Raw genomic sequence first — 21,705 nt, forward strand, 5'->3', positions numbered from 1 at the left:
GAAGCATACTATAAAAAATCTTAAAGAACCACTACAAAATCTAACACTCCACCAGAGTCCTTTTGATTTTTCATTAGCTTTTCCTTTTTAATTTAAAAAGTAAAATAATGTTTACTGTTACAGTTTCAAAACAAACAAAAATGAATAAGTAAAAAGTGAAAGGTCTCCCTCCTACCAATCTTCCCCCTAAAGCAGCCAAAGTAAATAAATGTGTCTATACGCTATTTTTAACATAAAACAGATTACATTATAGAGACTGTCCTGCAACTTTTCCTTTCACTTGACTTGTATCATTGATACTATTAGATCTGATAATCTCCAAATTGCTTTATTACCTGATATCTTTAATTGTGGCCCTCTTCATGGGATCCACCTGCAGCATATGTTTCAAAAGGCTAATCACAGAAGGGTTTAAATACTGAGGGGTATAAAAGATTCCATCACATATCTTCTTAAAAAGAGTTGGCACATGATCATCATCAAATGGAAGGGTTCCACATAATAAAGCATAGAGAATAACCCCACTACTCCATATATCCACCTCTGGACCTGCGTACAATCTGTAACAGGAAATACCCATTGGATTAAATAATCATTAGTAATTTAAGAGTTAATCTTTTAATCAAAACTTTTAAATATGGATACTTCATAAATAATTATTAGTCAGAATATGGTTTCTATAATCAGTGCTATGTACTACATGTAAAAATTCTATACTAATCCTATCAGTATTATCTTTGAAAACAAGTCAAATTTTTAAAATTATAGGCTATAGCTAAAATTCTGTTCTTACTTCCTTACTATGGTCCTTATGAGCTCCAACCAATACAGCCAAATCTCAAACAAACATATCACTGAATTTAAAACGATTGTTCTTTGGTTACAGAGGAGAGATTAAACGACATTTCATCAAATGAGATTGTTCTTTACTGATTGACTCTAAATCCACTCTCCCAAATAACCCAAGACATCCTACCAAGGTAAAAGGGGTCTTAGGCTGTGGAAGGAAGCCAAGCTAACTGCTTCACGGAAGATTCTAAACTCTTATTTGCAATATACTGTAGCCACCAACTAGAATAGGTGCGGACTACTTAGATAACCCATTCAAAGTCTGGCTTCAGAGTAAGGATTTCTTTAAATTGGTTCAAATAAATTGTTGAACTGATCAGTAAATATTGTTTTGAAAGTAAGTTTCCATTCATCCAGACCTCACAGAAAGATTTTATCCAAATTGGGAAAATTTGACCTCAGTCATGGCCCATTGCATGTATACATAATTACAATACATTTTTTATTTACTTAACACTGACCCCAGTATCTAGGTCCAGATAAGTACTGTCATCTAAGTACTTAAACATAATATTGACTTGCATACCAACGTTCTCCTCTCCAGAGTCCTTAATCTCTTATGCTTTATTCTTAAAACTGAACATTTTATGGATAAGAAAATAATAAGCCTTAAATGTCTTTCTTTTCACCAGAATTCAATACTATAGTTTCTACAGACTAATAAAATCTAGGAGTAAAAGGCAAGTATAAATGTATAGGTGGGGGTCAAATACTACCTTCCTGAAATTACTTCTGGTGCAGCGTAGTTGGGCGAGCCACAACTTGTTCTTAAAAATTCACCGTCTGACATCATGTTTGAAAGACCTGAAAATGCACAAAATCAACCACTCAAGATTTCCCAAGGACAAAAATAAAAACAAAACTCCATTAAATAATAAAATTGAGTTTGCATTAAAGTGATAAATCATTTTATTCTTTGCTCCAACAAAATCCTAGTCTTTACTGTTCCCAAATAGTTTGTCATTATGCCCTAAAATTTGTAATCTATTTCAACATTTAAAGTTAGTGCATTTTTAGAGTTTAATGAGTATATATAAAGCTGCTGGTTATTCTGCTTGCTAGAATAAACTTGGCATGATTAAGTTTTATTAATACAGAAATTACTATAAATAATGTAGAACTGGTGAGTGGAAGAATTATAATTGAAATTTTCTCTTAACCTCTGTTCTGATTCTTTAAAAAAATGTAATAATTTTGAAAATGAAAGTTCCCTCCTAGTTGTGCTCCAAAAAGACACCTCTGTCTCTTCAAAAATGCACTGTCTAAAAATAATTATAACAAGGAATAAGGAAGTCAAATAATTTAGTCGGTCACCTAAAACAAAACAAAACAAAACCAAAAAACAGCTCAGGACTGGCTGGATCACTATTCAAAACTGAGTAAAATATAAGAAAATATAAGCATATAAGCAAAAGAAAGTTGCAGATATTCATTTTTCTCTTAGGTTTAATAATGTCAATGGTAATTTATATAGGAAATAAAGAAAAAGTAAATTCATTTTTGACAATCCAGATAATGTTCCTCAAGCTGAAATTATGTTCTTCTCAAGGTGAAATTATTTTTCATTTAAAATATCTTACCTTACTTTCCCTAAATAATCTTGCCCATATACTTTACCTTCTGGCTTTCCAAGTTTGAATAACTCAATCTAGTCTCTCTCCTCTTGCTCCATAATTGTTCAAAAGAATACACTGGAAATAAGGTCACTAATTTCTTTAAATGTAATAGGCTCTTTCAAATGATGGCTCTACTGCCACCAACTTAAATTGTTTACCTACTGTCACGAAACTCAATTTTAAAGATATAAAGCTAAGGAAAGAGAATTCCTTATCTTTTCTCCTTTCTATATGCTCATGAACAGAATAGTAAGGATATACTTTGGGATAGTCTGTTACATAAAAGTAAAAGTTATCTGAAGAATTCTACTAACAATGTTTGTTAAACCTAATGAATATATGAAACTATAAAAGTTTCCTTACCAAAATCAGCTATTTTTGCATTCATGTGTGCATCAAGCAGGACATTTTCAGGTTTCAAATCTCTGTGGACCACCATATGCCTGTGGCAGTAATCCACACCAGAAAGGATTTGTTGGAACAGACGTCGACTTTCTTTTTCATCCAGCTAAGAAAAATAGAGAGGCGTCTTAAAGGAGTGTCCTTCAAAAACTTCTTCTACCTATAATTTTCCAATTTATAAAACTGTCAAAATGCATGAAATCTTCCAAATGAACCTCATTCATAAGATACTTTTGAAATGCAGAGGAGATATATGCAGAACACAGAAAGGCTAATAGGATCTTGGAATCCAAATCAGTAACTGAACTTTCTAAAGTTATCACTCGCATGACTACAATGTAATAGCTTGCTTTCCTTTATAGCTCATGAGCTATTTCAAACAGTTTCAATCTCTACTTGTAACTAAACATGTTTTCTCCTACAAATTCAAAACATTAAATCTTTCATCCTTTAACAAATATTTATTGAACACCTTCATTATTCCATGCACTGTTTCAGACACTTATAAAAAAGCAACAAATAAAACAAAGGACCTAATCCAGTTGACAAAAATAAACAATAAACAAATATAACACCAATGAATGATAATGAATTAAAAAACAATAAAGCAGGATAAAGGCACAGAGTTATGTTGTGGTAGTGATACTATTTTAAACTATGAGGAAGTAACATTTAAGCATTGTTAATGAATTAGCAAGCAATCGTCTGATTATATGTCCTGAAATAAAAGATGTTAAAATTTTAATTTTAAAGAAAAACCTTAATTCATTGATTTTATAAAATAAGCATTTTATCTTTAATCCGCTTACTGAAAAAATTATATATTACGCTGCAACTTTTAAAATATTCTTTAAAAATTTCTTTCCGTTTATCCACATTTTCTTATGTTTTCATAAATTATAATCATTACTTGGACATGCCTACTCTCAAGAAGTCATATTTAATAAATAAGCTATTGATCCTCTAGGCAAAGGACTCTAACAAGCAATTCTCTAAAACAGGACACAAATTAGCATTCTAAAACCAGATTCTTATACTTTAAATGACATGGGTAATCTGGGAGAAAAGATGAAATAATAATTTTTTTGAAAGCAAGATAAAAACCATCAAAGTACTATGAGATACCCTTCCTCTAAAAAAAATACTAATACATTAGCAACCTAACACCTTTATTTCTAGAAGAAATGTAGGTTCATTTTTTAATACAGCTTTATATCAGATATACTAAATGAAAAAAAAAGAATGTGTTCTAAATGTGGAAGAGAAGAAAACAATTGATTAAATAAAAGAGGTAAAATAACTAGATAGACTACAAAAATGAAGATTATACTATATTAATAATAAATACAGTACAAAGGATGAAGGAAGGGATATCTACAAAGGAAGATTAGAAAAGTCAAAGCATATTTCCAGTTAAAAATGGCAGACTGAACCTTTTGTCTACCTCCTTGAAATATCACCAAAGTGACATTAGCATATAACAACAGAAAGAGCAAGAGAGAAGGCAGCTGTAATCAAGAGGAGTCACCAAGCTGGAGAGTGGATGAACAGTGATAAAGACTTCGCCAACCAGAGGAAGCTGACACCTAAGCCTATAGGGATGGAAACCAATAATGAACTCTTCTACAAACAGAACCCTGGAACGACTCAAACTGGAAGCATTAGGAATTTGGAAGCATTAGGAATTTCTGATGGTAATTCAGAAGAGGTAGGCTGAAAACAGAATAATTGGTTGAAAAAGTTTTAAACTCACCCCTATTGGGGAATAAGACTGATGATTTACTCTTTAAAGGCTGACTCTGCTCTGTCCTCAAGGACACCAAAGTAGGGATGAGGAACCCGAAGGAAAACATAGGGACTCAATGAAAGTCAGTATACTAACTAGTGACGCTTGCAGGCTTCTCCATTCAGCTTCCAAGTACTGGCAGCTACGCTGATACCCTCAAGGAAATTGGAAAGTTTCTTCTGGAGCAACTATCTGATGCAAAGAAAGATATGTGTAATTACTGACATTTGGTGTACCCTAATAAAGTGGACAAGTCCCTGCCTAATCAAGCTATGGGGATCTAATCAACCACTGAGTTCCATGCACATGAGCTTGGCATTTAGTACCTCACTCTCAAATGAGTGGACAAACCAAGAATAACTAGACATCCGAGGAAGGGCCAATGCACAAAAGACAAAGACCAATAAAATGAACAGAAAATTAAAAAAAAAAAAAAAATGGAGCAGAGAACACACAGAAGGTACAGAAATGATGCAGGGAACAGAAGAAAAACTTTTTAAACTAATTTGTCATCTTCAGACAGATATAATTATTACATCTGTGAAGCAAAAATAAGCTGTTTAAAGAATTCAGAAAACAAGAGATCTTTGAAATAGAAAATATGACAGCTGAAATTTTAATATGCAATAGGTGAAAACAAAAAAAATCCTCTAATGTAAAGCAAACTGACCAAGAAATGAAAAACAGAAGAGAAAAGGTAAGAAAACAAGATACCAATTCAACTTGTGCCTGTTTCCATTTTTCCAGGCAGGACGGGGGGAAGGGGGGGGCGGCTACAGGCTACAGTGACTAGAGAGGTAGAATGAATACCTGAAATTTAAATGAACCATGTTAAGAAATGGCAAAATCAAAATTGATTAATGAATTTGATTTTGATGAAAGTAAACATATGCTGTATAGAACAGATGAATGATATAAATAACTTTAGATTGAGAAGGGAAAAAATTGAATTCTCAGTGCTAGATATGGCTCTTCCAGAAAGAAGTTTTTGCATACCATATAACCTGGATGAGAAAAAGTATGGGCAGGGAGCAGTGTTTGGTTTTTGTATCTGTAACTTAAGATACTGTTCAAAATGTCTTCTAAAGTTCCTTCCAACTCTAAATTCTTTAAGTCTAATTCCTACCTCCTTAATGGAGGCTGTTCTTACTACTTCAAGTACATCAGATTTCTGAAACCAAAAAAAAAATGAATGCAATTTAAATGTAGCTAGGGTTGACTAGCAAGGCCTAGATCTTCAAGTATTAAATAATATATTTTGTTAGGATTAAATATATACTTTAAGATATATATTAAAAGTATTTGTATGACCCCCCCCAAAGCATTGAGTCTGAGGATCATGAGTTCTGGGGTCCCAATCCAGTTCTGTCATTAAAAAACCATGTGACCTTGAGCAAATTTATAAACTGTGAGTCTCAGTTAACACATCTGTGTAAGTAGGCTAAGGAGATAATCTTTAAGGCCCTTACTAGCTCTAAATAATCTATGATTCTACACAAATAATGACTAAGGGAACTGGTTATTAAATGGACCTTTTAAGGGATAAGGTGAGTTACAAAATAGATACAGGATTAAATCAGAACTGCTTACCCTTCCATTTTTACAGATATAATCAAATAGCTCTCCTCCTGAGACATATTCCATCACCATGAAAATATCAGATGGTGTACTGATGACCTGGTACCTGGTGAGAGAAAACATTATCTACCAATATTAAAACATGTATATATCCATTCATTCAATAAATATTTACTGAGTACCTATAACATTCCAGGTACTGTGCTAGGAGCTGAGAAAAGTACAGGAAACAGAACTTCTCTGCCCTCCTGGAGTTCATGTTCTAGGAGCCAGGAAAACAAACGTTAAATAAATAAGCAGTATCTCAGGTGGTAGAACATGCTATGAAGAGAAATTAAGCAAACTAATGGGAATCTTTCATATGGGGTGTTCAAGGAAGGCCTCTCTGATACAGTAATATCTGAGCATAGCCTAATGGAAGTAAGGAAGTAAACTGTGCCATTATCTACAAAGAAGGTGAACGAGGTAGAGGGAATAGTAAGTGCAAAGGCCCCAGGTGGAAGCCTCGCATGTTCAAGCAATGGTAAGAAGTCTAGAGCAGAGTGAGCCGGGAGAGAGAAATAGGATGTGGAGTTAGAGGTAACTGGAGACCAGAGAACATAGAACCTTGTAAGCCATGATGAGGCTTTGACTCTCACTCTAAGGGAGATGAAGTTTTATGCAAAGTAGCCATGTGATCTGGCCTAGTAAACCGGTAACTATGGGAATAATGTGAAGAACTGACTGTAGCGGTGAAGGTGGAAGCAGAGGCTACTGCAGCAGTCCATGAGAGAGGTCAAGGAGGCTCAGACTAAGCTGATGGCAATGAAGGAAACGAGAAACAATCAGATCCTACATATATTTTGAAGAAAGAAATGGAATGGATGGTAGGAAGTAACAGAAATAGGGACATTAAGGATGGTTCCTAAGTATCTGCCCTGAGGAACTAGATATTAACTGAGATGCTGAAAACTGGGAAGAGTGGATTAAGGAGGGCAGGTTCAGTTTGGGCCGTGCCGAGTTCATAGGCCTTGTGGGCATCCAAATGGAGATGTAAAGCAGGCAGTGGACATGAGTCTGGAGTTCAGGGAAGGGGTTTCAAAGCAGATGTATATTTAGGGGTCATGAGCATGTGGATAGTATTTAAAACCATGGCACCTCAACAAATATGAGGTGAAAGTGAAACAAATTTTGAGTTATCCAGTTCAGTACAAAAGCCTAAGCAGTTTTGCATGTAAAGTTGAGAAGTAAATAAATTATCTCAAGACCTTACAATTGGCAACTATAATACAATAGTAATGTTACTGCCCTTTGAAATACTAAATTCCTGATATTCTCGTTTGTTATTTATCAGATGTAAGCAACATGCAGGAAAACCCTTTCTGCTGCATGGTCTCCAGTGAGGCTAACTGACATCATGTGGAAATTAGAAGTCAAGAGTTTTTACTGGCCAAATCATTGTTGGTTCTGCAGTAATAGGGGTTCTGGACATTATCTACCAAAAAGGCATTGATCCAGAAGACAAGAAAGAATAAGAAAGATAACTAGGGTAAGCATAACAGCAAAACAGGAACATAGGCTTAAGTGGCCATGAATAGGGTTAGATAAATACATGAACAGGAAGAAACTTCAAAACTCTCGGGAAACAGACCAAAGAAATATCAGTCATCTTTAAGTAGGTTAACAAAAATGATGAAAAAAATGGTATGACTATATTTAATATAATCAGATCTTACAGTTTAATTATATGAGGATGCCTGAAAAGCTTGAGGTTCTGAATTTCTCTGCGGATTTTTCCTACCACATCAAGGCTTCGAATCTTCTGTCGATTGAGTATCTTCACAGCAACTTTATGTCCAGTCAGTTCATGTTTGCCAACTGCAGGAGGAATCATTTTAATAAATTAGTGCCAGACTTGATTAATAACATAATTTGACATATTCTAAGACTAGTAATCTTAGCATTCTCAAAAAATACTTGAGCAAATTTAAGTTTCCTTTTAAATTCCTCCTGATTTACCCCTGAAATGAATGTTTACATGTTTAAGAGTGATTAAGTGGGAAAATACAAAAGAAACTGGTAACAGTGGTTTCTTTCAGGAAGGAAAGTTAGAAGGCTAAAGGGGAAAGAAAGAAGACTTACTTTTCACTGTATACCTTTCTGTACTTTTAAGTTCTCTTTATTTTTCATTTTTTAAGCTACCAGACATACAGATTTAACTTTTTTCTTTTTGTGTAACTCTATGGATTTTAAAACATAGAAATTGATGTAACCACCACTATAATCAGATACAGAACAGTTCCATCATCCCAAAAACCTCCCTCATTCTATAGACAAACTTCCTCTGTCCATAACCCCTTGAACCTTTTAAAATACAGTTAATGTGCATGTAGTTTCTATTTTTAAAAATAAGAAAAAAATTCAAGTGACTATCTTTCAATTTTGAATGCTATTCCAGATAGTCCATTGTAACAGTAGAATTTAGACATTTTCATAGAGGCAAAGTCTCCAAATATTTCACTTCTATTCACCCTTTCTCAAGAACCTACTGGAGAATATATATTTCATCAAAATCATAAAGGAAACCAAAAAGATGGTATCCAATACAGGAGAAAAACTAAGAGAATCCCCAATATGGTAATGAAGCAAAGTCCTAGGTAACATGTGTAGAAGGCAACAAATCCAGACAGAAATGTGACAGAGGATCCTAGATGGTTACTTTCATGGGAAAAGGAGAGAATAAACTGTCCTACAAGTTTGAAAGTATACAATATTATACTGAAAGAGATTTTACAAAGGCATTTGACGATGTGGAAAATTTAGACTTAGGTTCTAAGAAAATTAAGCAAATGAAAAAAATGAGGTAAGAACTTTAGGAAAATTAAAAGTTCTTTAAGAAAATATAGTCATATCTCAGACAAGAAAAAGTTAGAGTTCATCACCACCACACCTGCATTACGAGAAATATTAAAGGGACTTATTTAAGAAAAAGAAGGGTCTATGGCCATGCTACCCTGAACAAGCCCAATCCCATCTGATCTCAGAAGCTAAGCAGGGTCCAGCCTGGTTAGTACTTGGATGGCAGACCACCTAGGAAGACCAGGTGCTTAGGGGTAAAAAAATAAAAAAAATAATGGATTGTAAGCTGACAAGGTCCTCACAATCTGTGAGGTCAACCAAGGATTGCCTCACCTAAAAAAATGAAAGAAAGAAAAGAAAAGAAGAGAAGAGAAGAGAAAAGAAAAGAAAAGAAAAGAAAGAAAAGAAAAAGGAAAAAAATCAAAAATATGAATAAAATGGCAATAACTACATATCTATCAATAATTACTTTAAATGTAAGAGGATTAAATGCTCCAAATGCATAGGATGGCTGAATGGAAAAGAAAACAAGGCTCCTACATATGCTGCCTACAAGAGACATACTTCAGATGGAAAGATACACACAGACTCAAAGTAAAGGGACAGAAAAAAATAGTTCATGAAAATGGAAACAAACAAACAAAAAAAGCTGGGGTAGCAATACCTATACCAGATAAAAGAGACAAAGAAGGACTCAGCAATTCCATTTCTAGGTATTTATCCAAAGAAATCTCAAACACTAATTCAAAAAGATGTACACATCTATATGTTCACTGCAGCATTATTTATAACAGCCAAGATATGGAAGCAACCTAAGTGTCCATCAATAGATGAAAGGATTATGAAGAGGTGGTACATATATAAAATAGAATATTACTCAGCCATAAAAAGGAATGAAATCTTGCCATCTGCAACAACATGGATGGACCTAGAGGGTATTTATTATCCTAAGTGAAATAAGTCAGACAGAGAATGACAAATACCATATGATTTCACTTATATGTGGAATCTAAAAAACAAAACAAACAAAACAGAAACAACCTCATAGATACAGAGAACATCTTGATTGCCAAATAGGAGGGTGGTTGGGAGGATGGGTAAAAAAAGGGGAAGGGATTAAGAAGTACAAATTGGTAGTTGCAAAACAGTCATGGGGATGTAAAGTATAGCATAGAGAATACAGTCAATAATATTGCAATAACTATATATAGTGTCAGATGGATACTAGATTTATTGGGGTGATCGGAAGTTTTAGAAGGATCTGTCTATTCACTATGTTGTACGCATAAAATGAATGTAATATTGTATGTCAGCTGTAACTGAAAAATAAAAAAGAAAATTTAAACTACAGGAAAAAATGTCATAGTATTGTCTTAGCAAATAATTTTTACAGTCACAATTATGAAAACACCAAAAATGGATTTTTAAGTATAATATAATTTTATTAGGAGGATGAAGGTGTAGAGGAAAAGGTTTTAAGAGAACTGAAATCCTCAACTACCATAACAAGAAGTCAACAAAAGTCTGTCAGTAAGAATTAAGATAGCTTGTATGTATACACGTATCAATTAGAAATGGGGAAGTTTTTTTAAAAAAATAGATAAATACAAGAAAAAACAGCTAACAGTTGAAAGTAGGATGGGGAATTCTGTTTTATAAACATACCTGTTGGCACTATTTGACTTTTTAAAATATACATGTGTTATTTTACAAAAAAAAAAATATTAATTTTTAAATAAGTGATTTAGGGTTTTAGCTTTACAGGAAGAAAACATTCTCTTCTAAATTAGAATAGTATGTAAGACCATTATCAGAGAGCTTTCCCTGGTAATCTTGATAATTACTAGCTAAAAATCAAGGGTAGTAATAACAACAAAAAAAAATCCCTTCTTTATTTGAATTTGTTATGGGCTGAATTGCATCTCCCTCCCAAATTCATATGGTGAAGCCCTAATCCCTAGTTACCTCGGAATGTGACACAATTTGGAGATAGGGCCTTTCAAAAGTGAGTAAGTTAAAATGAGGCAGTTCAGGTAGGCCCTAATCCAGCCCGACTGGTGTTCCTAGAAGAGGAACTTTGGACACAGAGAGACAGCAGGGGTACACGCAGGAAACCAGGTGAGGACAGAAGGAGAAGGTGGCAGCCATCTGCAAGCTGAGGGTGGGTAGCCCTCAGAAGAAACCAAACCTGCTGAAACCATGATCTCAGACTTTTCGCCTACAAACTGTAAGAAAATAAATTTCTACTGTTAAGGCCATTCAGTCTGCAGTATTTTATTATGGCAGCCCTAGAAGATTCATACGATATTTCTTATTATTTCATAGTTGAACGCTCAACATTGATTTTTAAACTTGTGTTTTAAACATCATTTTAAAAAAGTATTTTCTCATTATTCCAATCTTAATAGGCTTTCCCACTTGATCACGGATTTGGGATAGAGCTGAACCTGACCATTCTTTAAAAACCCCCAAGGATGAAAACCCACAGATACGGGCTCCAATGGTTTTCAAGAATTCAGCATTTCCCCCCAACCCGACTAAGCGAGACCGAGCGCTGGCTCCTCTGCTCCACTACAGCTGTGCGAACTGGAAAGGGTAGAGCAGGGGATGGGGTAGTTCCTCATTATTTTGAATTTTTTTAAGCATTTGCTATTTGGTTTAAATATTTTAATTAATAATATTAAATTCAAGGTCCAGTTATACAGATATTTCACAATGGGAGAAAATAGTCTGTTAAATAAGACTAGAAGAAAAATGTTTAAGTCAGAGTCCTCTCCCATTTTGCCCAGGTCCTTTCTTAACCCTCACAATACTGCCACAACACAAATCTTTCCAGCCAGTGAGGAAATGTGCAACTGAAACAGTCTACTCTAACCCAAAGGATCATCACAGAATCATAAGGTAAAAATGCCATTTTTAAACTACAATGTAAAAGGAATCCAAATTTAACTACCTTTTATACAGCTCAACTAGTCTTAAAAGCATCCATGGCTAAAAAATTATATCAGCTTTCTGAAAGATGGCGAGTTAACAATGCACTGGATATACTTCTATCAAAATTTCATTAAAATATACATGAAATCAGTGAGGAAGAAAACCCTAGAGTCATGGCTAAAAGAAACTGTGGAAATCAAGCACATTCTTATTTCAGGTACGGCCTTCTCCAATCTCTAATACCAATCATGTGATTGAGAGCAGTCTACTTGACTGTTAAAACACAATTCAGGAAGTATTGTCTTTTAGAGATCTAATTTATGGATACCTGAAAAAGTACTAATCTCACCTGTCCCAACTATCCCCCAAATCTCCAAGCCCTTGGCTTACTAGGAACCTTTTCCCATTAACTGCACAGCTGAAACATGACTGGGAAATAGGCTCCATACTGGATAATCCTGGCAGCCTGACACTTGGAAAGACTATTAAAGCAGAATCCATTCAGGCCTGAACTCCGATTCATCACAAACCTACCAGTCTCCTCTCATATTATACGCTGCTCGACTTAATTTCAACCCCACTTAACTTTACAAAATAACTGGGGCTTATCCAAAACTCTAGATGCATATTCTGTTGTTAAATAAGGAACTGGAAGAGGAGATTTAATCCATTCTTTAAATTTCCTTCATTTGGTATCATGTACTGAGCATCTACTATATGCCAGTTAATGCTGCCAAGGAAAACAGTACCAACCAAAAGTAACCTGGGTTCCTTGGATCTTCCTGGCCTCTGTAAGGTAAGAAAACCCAACAAATTTTACAGTACAAAAGAATGGGTAGAAAATGCATTAAGCTCACCCAAGAAATGAGTGTTTTATGAAAAATTAACTTTCAGAGTAATAAGACAATATAGAAGTTATGAAATACGAGTGGAGCAAGATGAATTTTGCAACAGAAAAATTAAAATCATTTACAAAGCAATAAGTTGCAGCAAAAATGTGACAAAATTTTATGAACATGTACCAAAAAAATAAGGAAGAAATTAGGAAGAATAGGAGAGAAGGGAATAGGGAATCAAGTAAAATTCAACTTGTGAGTAGAATATTATTCCACCTAAGAATAATAAAAGCTTCCCCACCCCACAAGAAAGGATAAACAGATTGAAATCAATAACCAAGATATAGCTCAAAACTTTTTTTCTAATACTTGGCATTTCACCAAATTATAAATTAATAAGAAGAAAGTATAAAGGCATAATTTCTTCACTTTTGAAACAATATAAGAAATCACTAAAATATGGCTGTATAAATACTCAAACAAAAATTGAAACAGTGGCAGGGAGTAGACAGGTACCTTGACAGCAACTGTAAAGAGATCATTCAAATGCACGTGCCCAAACACACACACAGACATTAAAAACTATATAAATAGGCAGGATAATGATTAGTATTTTTAATGGAAAATTAGTATACAAATTTCTTTTTCATGGCTGGGTAAGCCAAGAGAACTTTTTAAAGGAATAAAAGTATGGTCAGTGTCCCAGATTAGTATTAAGGGTAATACTTCATTTTTTAAAAAATCTGTAGTTCCCTTCCTCAGAATTTAAATTAGAATTAAATAGATGGGAAAAAAAAAGTGCATTAGTATGTTTATTACAGTATCTTATGTAAGATCAAAGACTGCGAATAATTTAAATGATCAATTTCAGGAAACAGTTTAATACATTGTTATTCCAACAAGAGACAAAAAGACTACAGAAAATATTCCTATAAATGTAAAAAGAGCAAACAACTTATATATGCATTCTACATTTTCCAGCTACACAATACATGAAAATTATTATGTGCCAAAATGAAAATAGTTATTCTACAAATTTTTTTAAATTGTACTTACTGTTTTATATGTTTTTCAATTAAAAAAAATTCCAAAGAGAAGGGAAAAAAAACTGACAGATGTTAGCAGATTCACCTTTTTCTCACACAGGAGAAGGCAGTCTGTGTATAGAGCATAGACTCTGTAGTCACACAGATCTGTTTTTTGTTCCTCTATGAAGGTATTTACTACAAGTTTGACTTGGGCAAGTTAAATTACTTCAACCTTCTATTCACCCATCTGTAAAAATAAGCACCACATACTCCTGCAGGGAATACATAAAGTATGATGCTTTGTAAAGCACATTCCATACTGCCTGAAACACAGTTAAGTGCTTGATAAATAAATGGTGGCTATTACTATTTAGGGTTATTTATTTTCCATTTCTCTCAGACCTGTCCCCAACTCTATCTAATCAGCCCTAAATTTTCTGGTATAGCCAGTTTTATCTCAGCTCTTTGATTTGTCCCCCTTATCCACTTAGAGTCAGTAGCATGCCTTTAACTGGACACATAATAAATGCTAAATAAATAATAGCTGTAATTCCTATGCATCTAACTCTCATTCCCATAAAGCTTCAAACCCACCAACCTACTCCATCCTTACAGTCATCAACCAATCCTGAGAATTCTAGCCTCCAAAGTTCAACCCATTTCCTGACTTTGATTACTGCTAGACACAAATACAAATCACACCAAGTCCTATAGGAACACTTGTTTGGTCATAGAAGAGTACAGGGGCAAAAACAACAAACAAACAAGCAAACAAGTTCATTTGACTTGAGTTTAAATCAGATTTTTTAAATAAATACTATTTAAAAAAAAATAAGTCTATGTGATGCACCTGTCAGATTGACTATCATCAATAAATCAAAAAACAACAAATGTTGGTGACGAGCTGGAGAAAAGGGAACCCTCGTACACCGTTAGTATTACTGCAAATTGGTATGGCCACTCTGGAAAACAGTTTGGAGGTGCCTCGAAAAATGAAAAATAGAACTACCTTTTGATCCAGCAATTACACTTTTGCATATTTATCCAAAGAAAACCAAAGCACTAGTTCATAAAGATCTATGCAGCCCTGTGTTCACGGCAGCACAGAAGATGAAATCACTGACCAAAGTTACACAGCTAGTAATTTGCAAAGACAAAATCTGAACCCAGGTTTGTCTCAAAACTTGTGCCTTTTCCAAAAATAGTAAGGGAAAAATTAATTTTTTTCAAAAAGATAATCCTCAAAAAGACATACATAGTATAATAATACAAATATAAATATCCTTTAAAAAAATCAGAGGTTATCGGAGGAATCCTTAATTTATAGTCTTGTATTTTTTAATTCCCCCATACTAATAAGAATTATTCTAAAAAATTCATTCATTCAAGAAATAGTTACTGAGTACCCGCAACTACTATATGCCAGGCATTGCTACTATGACTTTTTTTCCTACATGAGAAAATGAATCCAGTTTATTAAAAACTCAACTTACGTCAATTTCAACATTTTAAGACAAGATACCAAAAAACACTGTATTCATTCTATCAAACTAATTTAGAAGTTATTCAAAACTTAAGGAATTAAGGAGAAATGAAGAGCATAAAGCTATGAGCACATAAAATGTAATGGCAAGTGTGGTGGGTTGAATAGTGTTCTTTCCCCTGACATTCATGTCCACCTGTAACCTCAGAACTCAATCTTACTTGGAAACAGGGTCTTTGCAGATGTAATTCGTTAAGAATCTCAAGATGAAATCATTCTAGATTTATTTATGGTGAGCTCTATATCTAATGACTAGTGTCCTTCATAAGAAAACACAAGAAGCAAATACACACAAAGACAGAGGCAGAGATTGGAGTTTTGCTACCACAAGAAAAGGAATGCCAGCAGCCACTGGAAGCTGGAAGAGGCAAGAAACAGATTCTCCCCTAGAGCCTTCGAAAGGACTGTGACTCTACTAACCTTGGTTTTGGACTTCTGGCCTCCAGAACTGAGAGAATAAGTATGTTGTTTTCAGCCACCCAGTTTGTGGTACTTTGTTACTATGGCCCTAGGAAACTGATACAGTAAGTTTATCAGTTCCTAAGTGAATTTTCTAAAACATGACATGAACAAAAGTAATATCTTTTTGAAACAGGTTTTCTAAACTGCAGTACACATGCCCAAGTATTCTTGAATGGAACACTGCTGTACCTGATGACTGGGAACCAACCAGATGTTCAGCGTGTATGAGCAGCAGTTACTCCCATGCCCTCACACAGTGATATCCGTAGGAGTTACTTCGCTGGACAGGACATCTTGCTCCTAGGACTTCTTGCTCCTGGGCTATTATGTTCCAGCTCTTGTGGTTTTCTGCTTTTTAAGTTGTGTCTCATCCTTCACAGACTATCAGAAGTCAACGCTGACAGCCCCCTCTCCAGTGTTCTAATTTGGGGATTCTGATTTTCTATGGGCTAGAAAAACCATAAAACTAAAATTATAGTGGATTTTCTAAAGTTTGCTCTACAAAACAAACACTAAGACTCTCCACAGAAAAAGATTTCATAATCAAGGAAGTCAGAAAAAGGACATATGTTCTCCCTTTTGGAAACTCACTCTGCACATAAACATGGTAAAGGCTCTGAAAAAGCCCTGTAGTAGAGAAACCTGTTGAAAGCTGTTTAACCTGGTATTTCCCGGCATTAATTGGATACAGGCTTTTCCCTTCAAGGTTTTCAAATGATGTCCCAACTCTGGTGACTCAAAAATACTTTTTCTTTCAGCGTAGGCAGTATCCCCTCTATTCTTTTTCTCCTTTTCTTTCTTCCCCAGCAAGTCTTAGTAATTTAAGGCCATCATATGATGATCTGCTGTGTTTTCCTTAAAGGTACAGAAATACTTGCCTTGAACCCAATTACCAAAATACATCAATATTAGAATTTCAGTAGCATAATACTTTTGAAAATAGTCTCATCACTTAGGAAACACACATTGTCACATTTGAGCCTCACAATAAACCTATGATGCAGGTAATATGAGGCTCTGAGATAATTATGTAATTTGTCAAGGTAAAGCTATTAAGTTATCAAGCTGGGACAGGTCTTCTGACTCCAAGTCTTTTGACCTATCCATCATGTGCAGTGTGAGAGGGAAAAAGGCATAGCACAATAACAAAACCTGAACTGTTTTCTCAAAACTAGGCTAAAGATTCTCCATTGACTAAACTCAGCTGCAGCCGAATTGATTGACTGCTCCACAGTCAATCAATCAACATATCAGAAATGGACCTTTCAGGAATATGCATTACTAAGAGTTTTCCCCTTTCTCCGAGGTTCAAAATTTTACTCTTCAAACTGTCGCAATTTTACAGTAGTGCTAAGGTGTTGCTTTTAAACGAAATAGAAAACAAGTATTTCTGCCACTGAAGCATGTCTCTCACAGCAAAGGTTACTAGAATTCATGTCTTCCTCAAAGAACAGATCAGTCAACTAAATATTAGCTAACTACCTGTTCTTGCTATCTAAAGGGAACTTTATCTAACTGTAAAACATTGTAACAGATGCTCTTCTAATCAGATGTGCAATCCTGAAGTGAAACAAGATCATACTCTGAAAGAGAGGATTTTAAATAGGAAAGAGATGCCACAAAGATAGAAATATATCTACTGAAGATATGCTAATCACCAAACTATTTCATTTACACTCTAAATTAAAATAATAGTATCTCATAAAAGTATTATGGAAAAAACAATCCTGGAGAGGGGTGAACTTTAAGTGCTATAGGTGGAAATTTAAGAATGCTACCTTTTCTTAACAAAACGTTTCAGGCATACCAAAAGGCACACCAAATACCTATGTCTCAACCACCACTAGCTTAAGCAATAAAACAGTATAGATACAACTGACGCCCAGTATGACTCCTCCCAGATCTTTCTCCTTCCTCTCTTCCCAAACGTAACCACTATCTTGAAAGTAGTGTTTGTCTCTCCCACAAATATGAATCCATAAGCGATACTGTAACATTGTTTTTCATGTTTGTCAAATTTAATTTTGTATACTTTTGAACACAAATCTGCACTACACAATTCAAAAGTACAAAAGGAAATAAGATGAAATGTTCCCCTGCTACCTAGTCCTCCTCCCCTGAACAACTAATTTAACAGTTTCATGTTTATCTTTAAAGAGACACTCTATACATATGCAAGAAGCTGCACAGATAACATATTTGCCCTGCTTTTTATACATAAATGGTAGGTATACTTATACATTGTTCTATTATCCCCTTATTTTTCCTCTTAAAAATACACCTTGAAAATTGTTTTCTAAATTATATAAAGTTTCTTGTTTTTCTTAATGTTTGCAAGGTATGTCACCATATGGATAAACTATAATTTAACTGCTATCCTTACTTCCAATCTTTTGCACTGACAAACAATATGTCAATGAATACTCATTATTTCACATGCATGAGTATATCTATAGAATAATTTCCTAGAAGTTGAATTACTGGGTTAATTTTAATAAATACTGTCACACTCTATAGAGCTGGTACCAAATTATACTCCTACCTTCAATGTATGAGTATTTTTGCATGTTTTTAAAATTGATATAAATAACATGACTGTACATATTCTTCTACTTCTGCTTTTGTGGCCCAACCTTCTATACTTGAGAATCACCCATGCTGACATAGATAGCTCTAGTTCACATATAGATTTTTTTACTTAAATGTGTAATTTCCACTGTGATTCATTAGTTTTATGTATACTCAGCAACTTAATAGATTCTATACATAAACAACTCATTTGCCAAAGACCACCCACCTCACTAAAAAGACAGCCTTCTCTTCTCTTGGAAAACTAACAAAAACTGCCATTTTAATTTACTGCAATAGTTATATGACTCTTTGTTCATTCATGCTTTTATAACTGTTCTACCTGGGAGGAAGGGGGAGTGGACCAGCAAGAGAGTGGAGACTGACTAACTCTGACAACCAGAAAAAAGAAATACCTTAGAAGTAACAAAAGATAATTCAAGCATAATTCCAAATTAACCCTCGTTGTCTGTTTAAACTTTCTCCTCAAAATGTTACCATTAAGTTACCAAAAGATTTTTTTTTAGCCTGTAACAGAAAACAAAATAATCACTATGAATTTACAGTTTCCTCCTCCCAAATTAAATTTCCTCTAAGCATGGAATATTACACTGGGAATTTTTCTGTATATCAATATCTACTCCAAACTGTCTCCAATGAAATATATGGCTAATCATATTAAGGTTTCTTGTCAAATTAAAACTAGTATTAGTTACCAATGTCACCACTACTATAGCTATTTTTGCCTCACTGAATATCTATGTCCTCCTTTCTCTCTCCTAATAATTAATATCCATTTCTGTATAGGTATCTACTCTGTCCCTCAACACTATCCAAGTACTTCATCAGAAGATGCTCTTAATAATATTGAATGTCAACTGTAATTGAAGAAAAATAATTTTTAAAAAAGATGTCCTCCCCCCCCCTCCCAAATATCTAAGAATGGACCATATTCCTCCAGGGGTAATTCCATCTCCCTTGCTTACTTAAGAACGTAAGTAACTGGCACAAGGCACCCCAGGCCAAAGGTCTCATAAGCCAATGAGACTCATGAGAAGTATGCTGAGATTTCCTTGCTCTGAAGAGAGAACCTCACGAAGAGATATTCTTGGCTAGACTGAACTGGATTTTCTATTACTTGAGGCAAAAAGCATCTCAACTGTTTAACTGTTTGATCAACATCAACTAATGTATTTATGAACAAATTGAACCATATCTATGAAACCTATGATCCTTTGACTCATATTGGCCATTCTATATTTGGAGAGGTTGCTGACTTTGACAGCAACTCAAGAGAAGCACCTGTGGAGGAGTGAAGGCTAAGGAACAGCAGTCACTGGAGGAATTCACGTCACAGCCACATCACAGAACAAATTCGGGAAACAAAAAATTTCCTCTTGCTTTCCCATCTGCCATGCCAAAGCCACCTAGCAAATAAGAGACCCGACTCTTCTCAGGTCTGTATTAGGAAAATGATGAGCTTCCTAATCTAAGCAAAACTCTGGGAGGGGTGAGGGCACCGAGACTGTCATCACTATTTTGGGGGCATTAATGGGCATTTCTTACAAATTCTTGTAAACTAAAAGCAGTTTGTAAATGCTAAAAAGAGACAGCACAGCCAAAAATAAATAACTTCAAGGGCACAGAAACCTCTTACTGACCTAATACCCACCCTAATAGCTGTTATTACCCTATTCTGGCATTTGCTTCTTACTTTCTTACATTGTTGGCCTTGCTGATTTTCATAAGAAGGTTTAGGCAGTTGCTTCCCTGTGGGCTATACAGCAATTTTCCAGTTCTATGACTCAGAAAGGACAAGAGAAGGAAGTGTTCTCCTCTTCTATCCCTAGATAAAATCAGAAAATGTTTATTTAGCTCTGGTAGAGCAAGGCTCAGTCAGTCAATTCACTGTACAGACCTTCACAAACTTTTTTTTCTTTTAAGTCCAATATTTACCAAGAGCTTAGTATATGCAAGTCATAGGCTATTATTTATCCAAAGCTCATGCACGAATTATCATCATCAGTTCCACACTTCCTTCCTCTGCATCCCTAATAACCAAGTCAAGTATTTTAAAGAAAAAAAAAAAATCATGCCTCACAAAGTTTGCAATTAAACTTCTCAGGCCAGAATTAGCGGATTGGAGAGCAAGTGTGCTATTTTTCCAGAATACCATGTTGAAACACAATGGTAAGAAAGTCCACATTTTTCTTAAAAAAAAAAAAAAAAATCAATCAAATGATGTGTACTAAATCGTTTATTAAAATGTAAATATCCTGTGAAAATAAATGGAAAGGAACGGCATTAATGAACTAATAAATACTATCTGGAGGCAACATCTGCACTTACTACCAAGTATGACATACAGACTGCAAAACTGGTAATTCAGAAACACTGAAGGCACGGAGTCTGCATTCGAAACATAAACATGCATCGCAAATACAGGACCAGTTTATATTCATTAACTGCTCCTAAAAAAATTAATTATCCTTTCCGATGAGATGGCCTTTTTAAAAACTCTGTATTTAAAAGAAAAGCAACCTGACTTTGCGGGGGAAACAGATTTCACACTTGAGAATCAGCCTGAGCAGGTGAGTCGACAGCCTCTTCAAGAGGACGGAAATACAGACAATGCCGAGGACGGCCAAGGAAGCGATGGGCTGAGGGAGCACAACCCAGGCGAACAGGAGGCCGTCTCCCCAGGGCTCCAGGCCGAGACCCCCGCGCCCCCTCCCAGCACTGCGAGTGCGCCGCGCAGCCCCCAGACCGCCCACCTGGGAAAGTTCGCACCTCCGCATCCCCGCCCCTCGCCTAGACAAGCCCCTGATCAAAATAATCAAATTTGACAATTTAATGAGTTATGGATTATAAACGTAATACATTTAAGTGACTTTTTAAAACATGCTCACTATAATAATAATGCATACTCGTTGTAGAGAATGAACAATGAAAAAGTGCCCGCCGGAGGCAAGACCGGGACTGCGGAGCCCGAGAGGCAAGGAACGCAGGAGGCGGGGGAGGATGAGAAGGTGCGAGAAGCGGAAACCGCCCGGATCTCGGGCTCGGGCCCAGCCCTGCCCCGAGGGTCCTCACCCTTCACTTTGCCGAAGGTGCCGACCCCCAGCGTGTCCCCCAGGATGTAGTGGCCGATCTTCACCCGCCCGTCGTGTTTCTGCTTCTCAGCTGTCGCCATCTTTCTCCAGGAACTGAGTCTGCGCATGGCGCCGCGGGAGGGGGCGGAGGGGGCGGGCAGGGCCCCGCCGGG

General features: G+C 35.4%; 1 protein-coding gene across 3 annotated transcripts in view; it reads right to left on the bottom strand.

The window, feature by feature from the left end:
* The window catches only part of PRKAA1 (protein kinase AMP-activated catalytic subunit alpha 1), a 28,624-nt gene extending 6,932 nt beyond the window's left edge, over positions 1-21,692 (bottom strand). Inside the window, exons 1-7 of one of the 3 annotated variants that reach the window (XM_015595326.2) lie at positions 21,534-21,640; positions 20,163-20,286; positions 7,947-8,088; positions 6,244-6,337; positions 2,829-2,973; positions 1,566-1,653; positions 336-560 (exon numbers count right to left, since the gene is read on the bottom strand). In XM_015595326.2, coding sequence (XP_015450812.1) covers positions 336-560; positions 1,566-1,653; positions 2,829-2,973; positions 6,244-6,303 — 518 coding nt within the window. In that variant the 5' untranslated portion in view covers positions 6,304-6,337; positions 7,947-8,088; positions 20,163-20,286; positions 21,534-21,640. Of the gene's footprint in view, positions 1-335; positions 561-1,565; positions 1,654-2,828; positions 2,974-6,243; positions 6,338-7,946; positions 8,089-20,154; positions 20,287-21,533 lie in introns of all 3 variants that reach the window. The other 2 variants (XM_025052153.1, XM_006919508.3) reach the window with 2 other exon arrangements.
* Positions 21,693-21,705: the final 13 nt, after the last annotated feature.

This window comes from Pteropus alecto, unplaced genomic scaffold (assembly GCF_000325575.1).
Source record: "Pteropus alecto unplaced genomic scaffold, ASM32557v1 scaffold338, whole genome shotgun sequence".
Taxonomy (NCBI): Eukaryota; Metazoa; Chordata; class Mammalia; order Chiroptera; family Pteropodidae; genus Pteropus; species Pteropus alecto.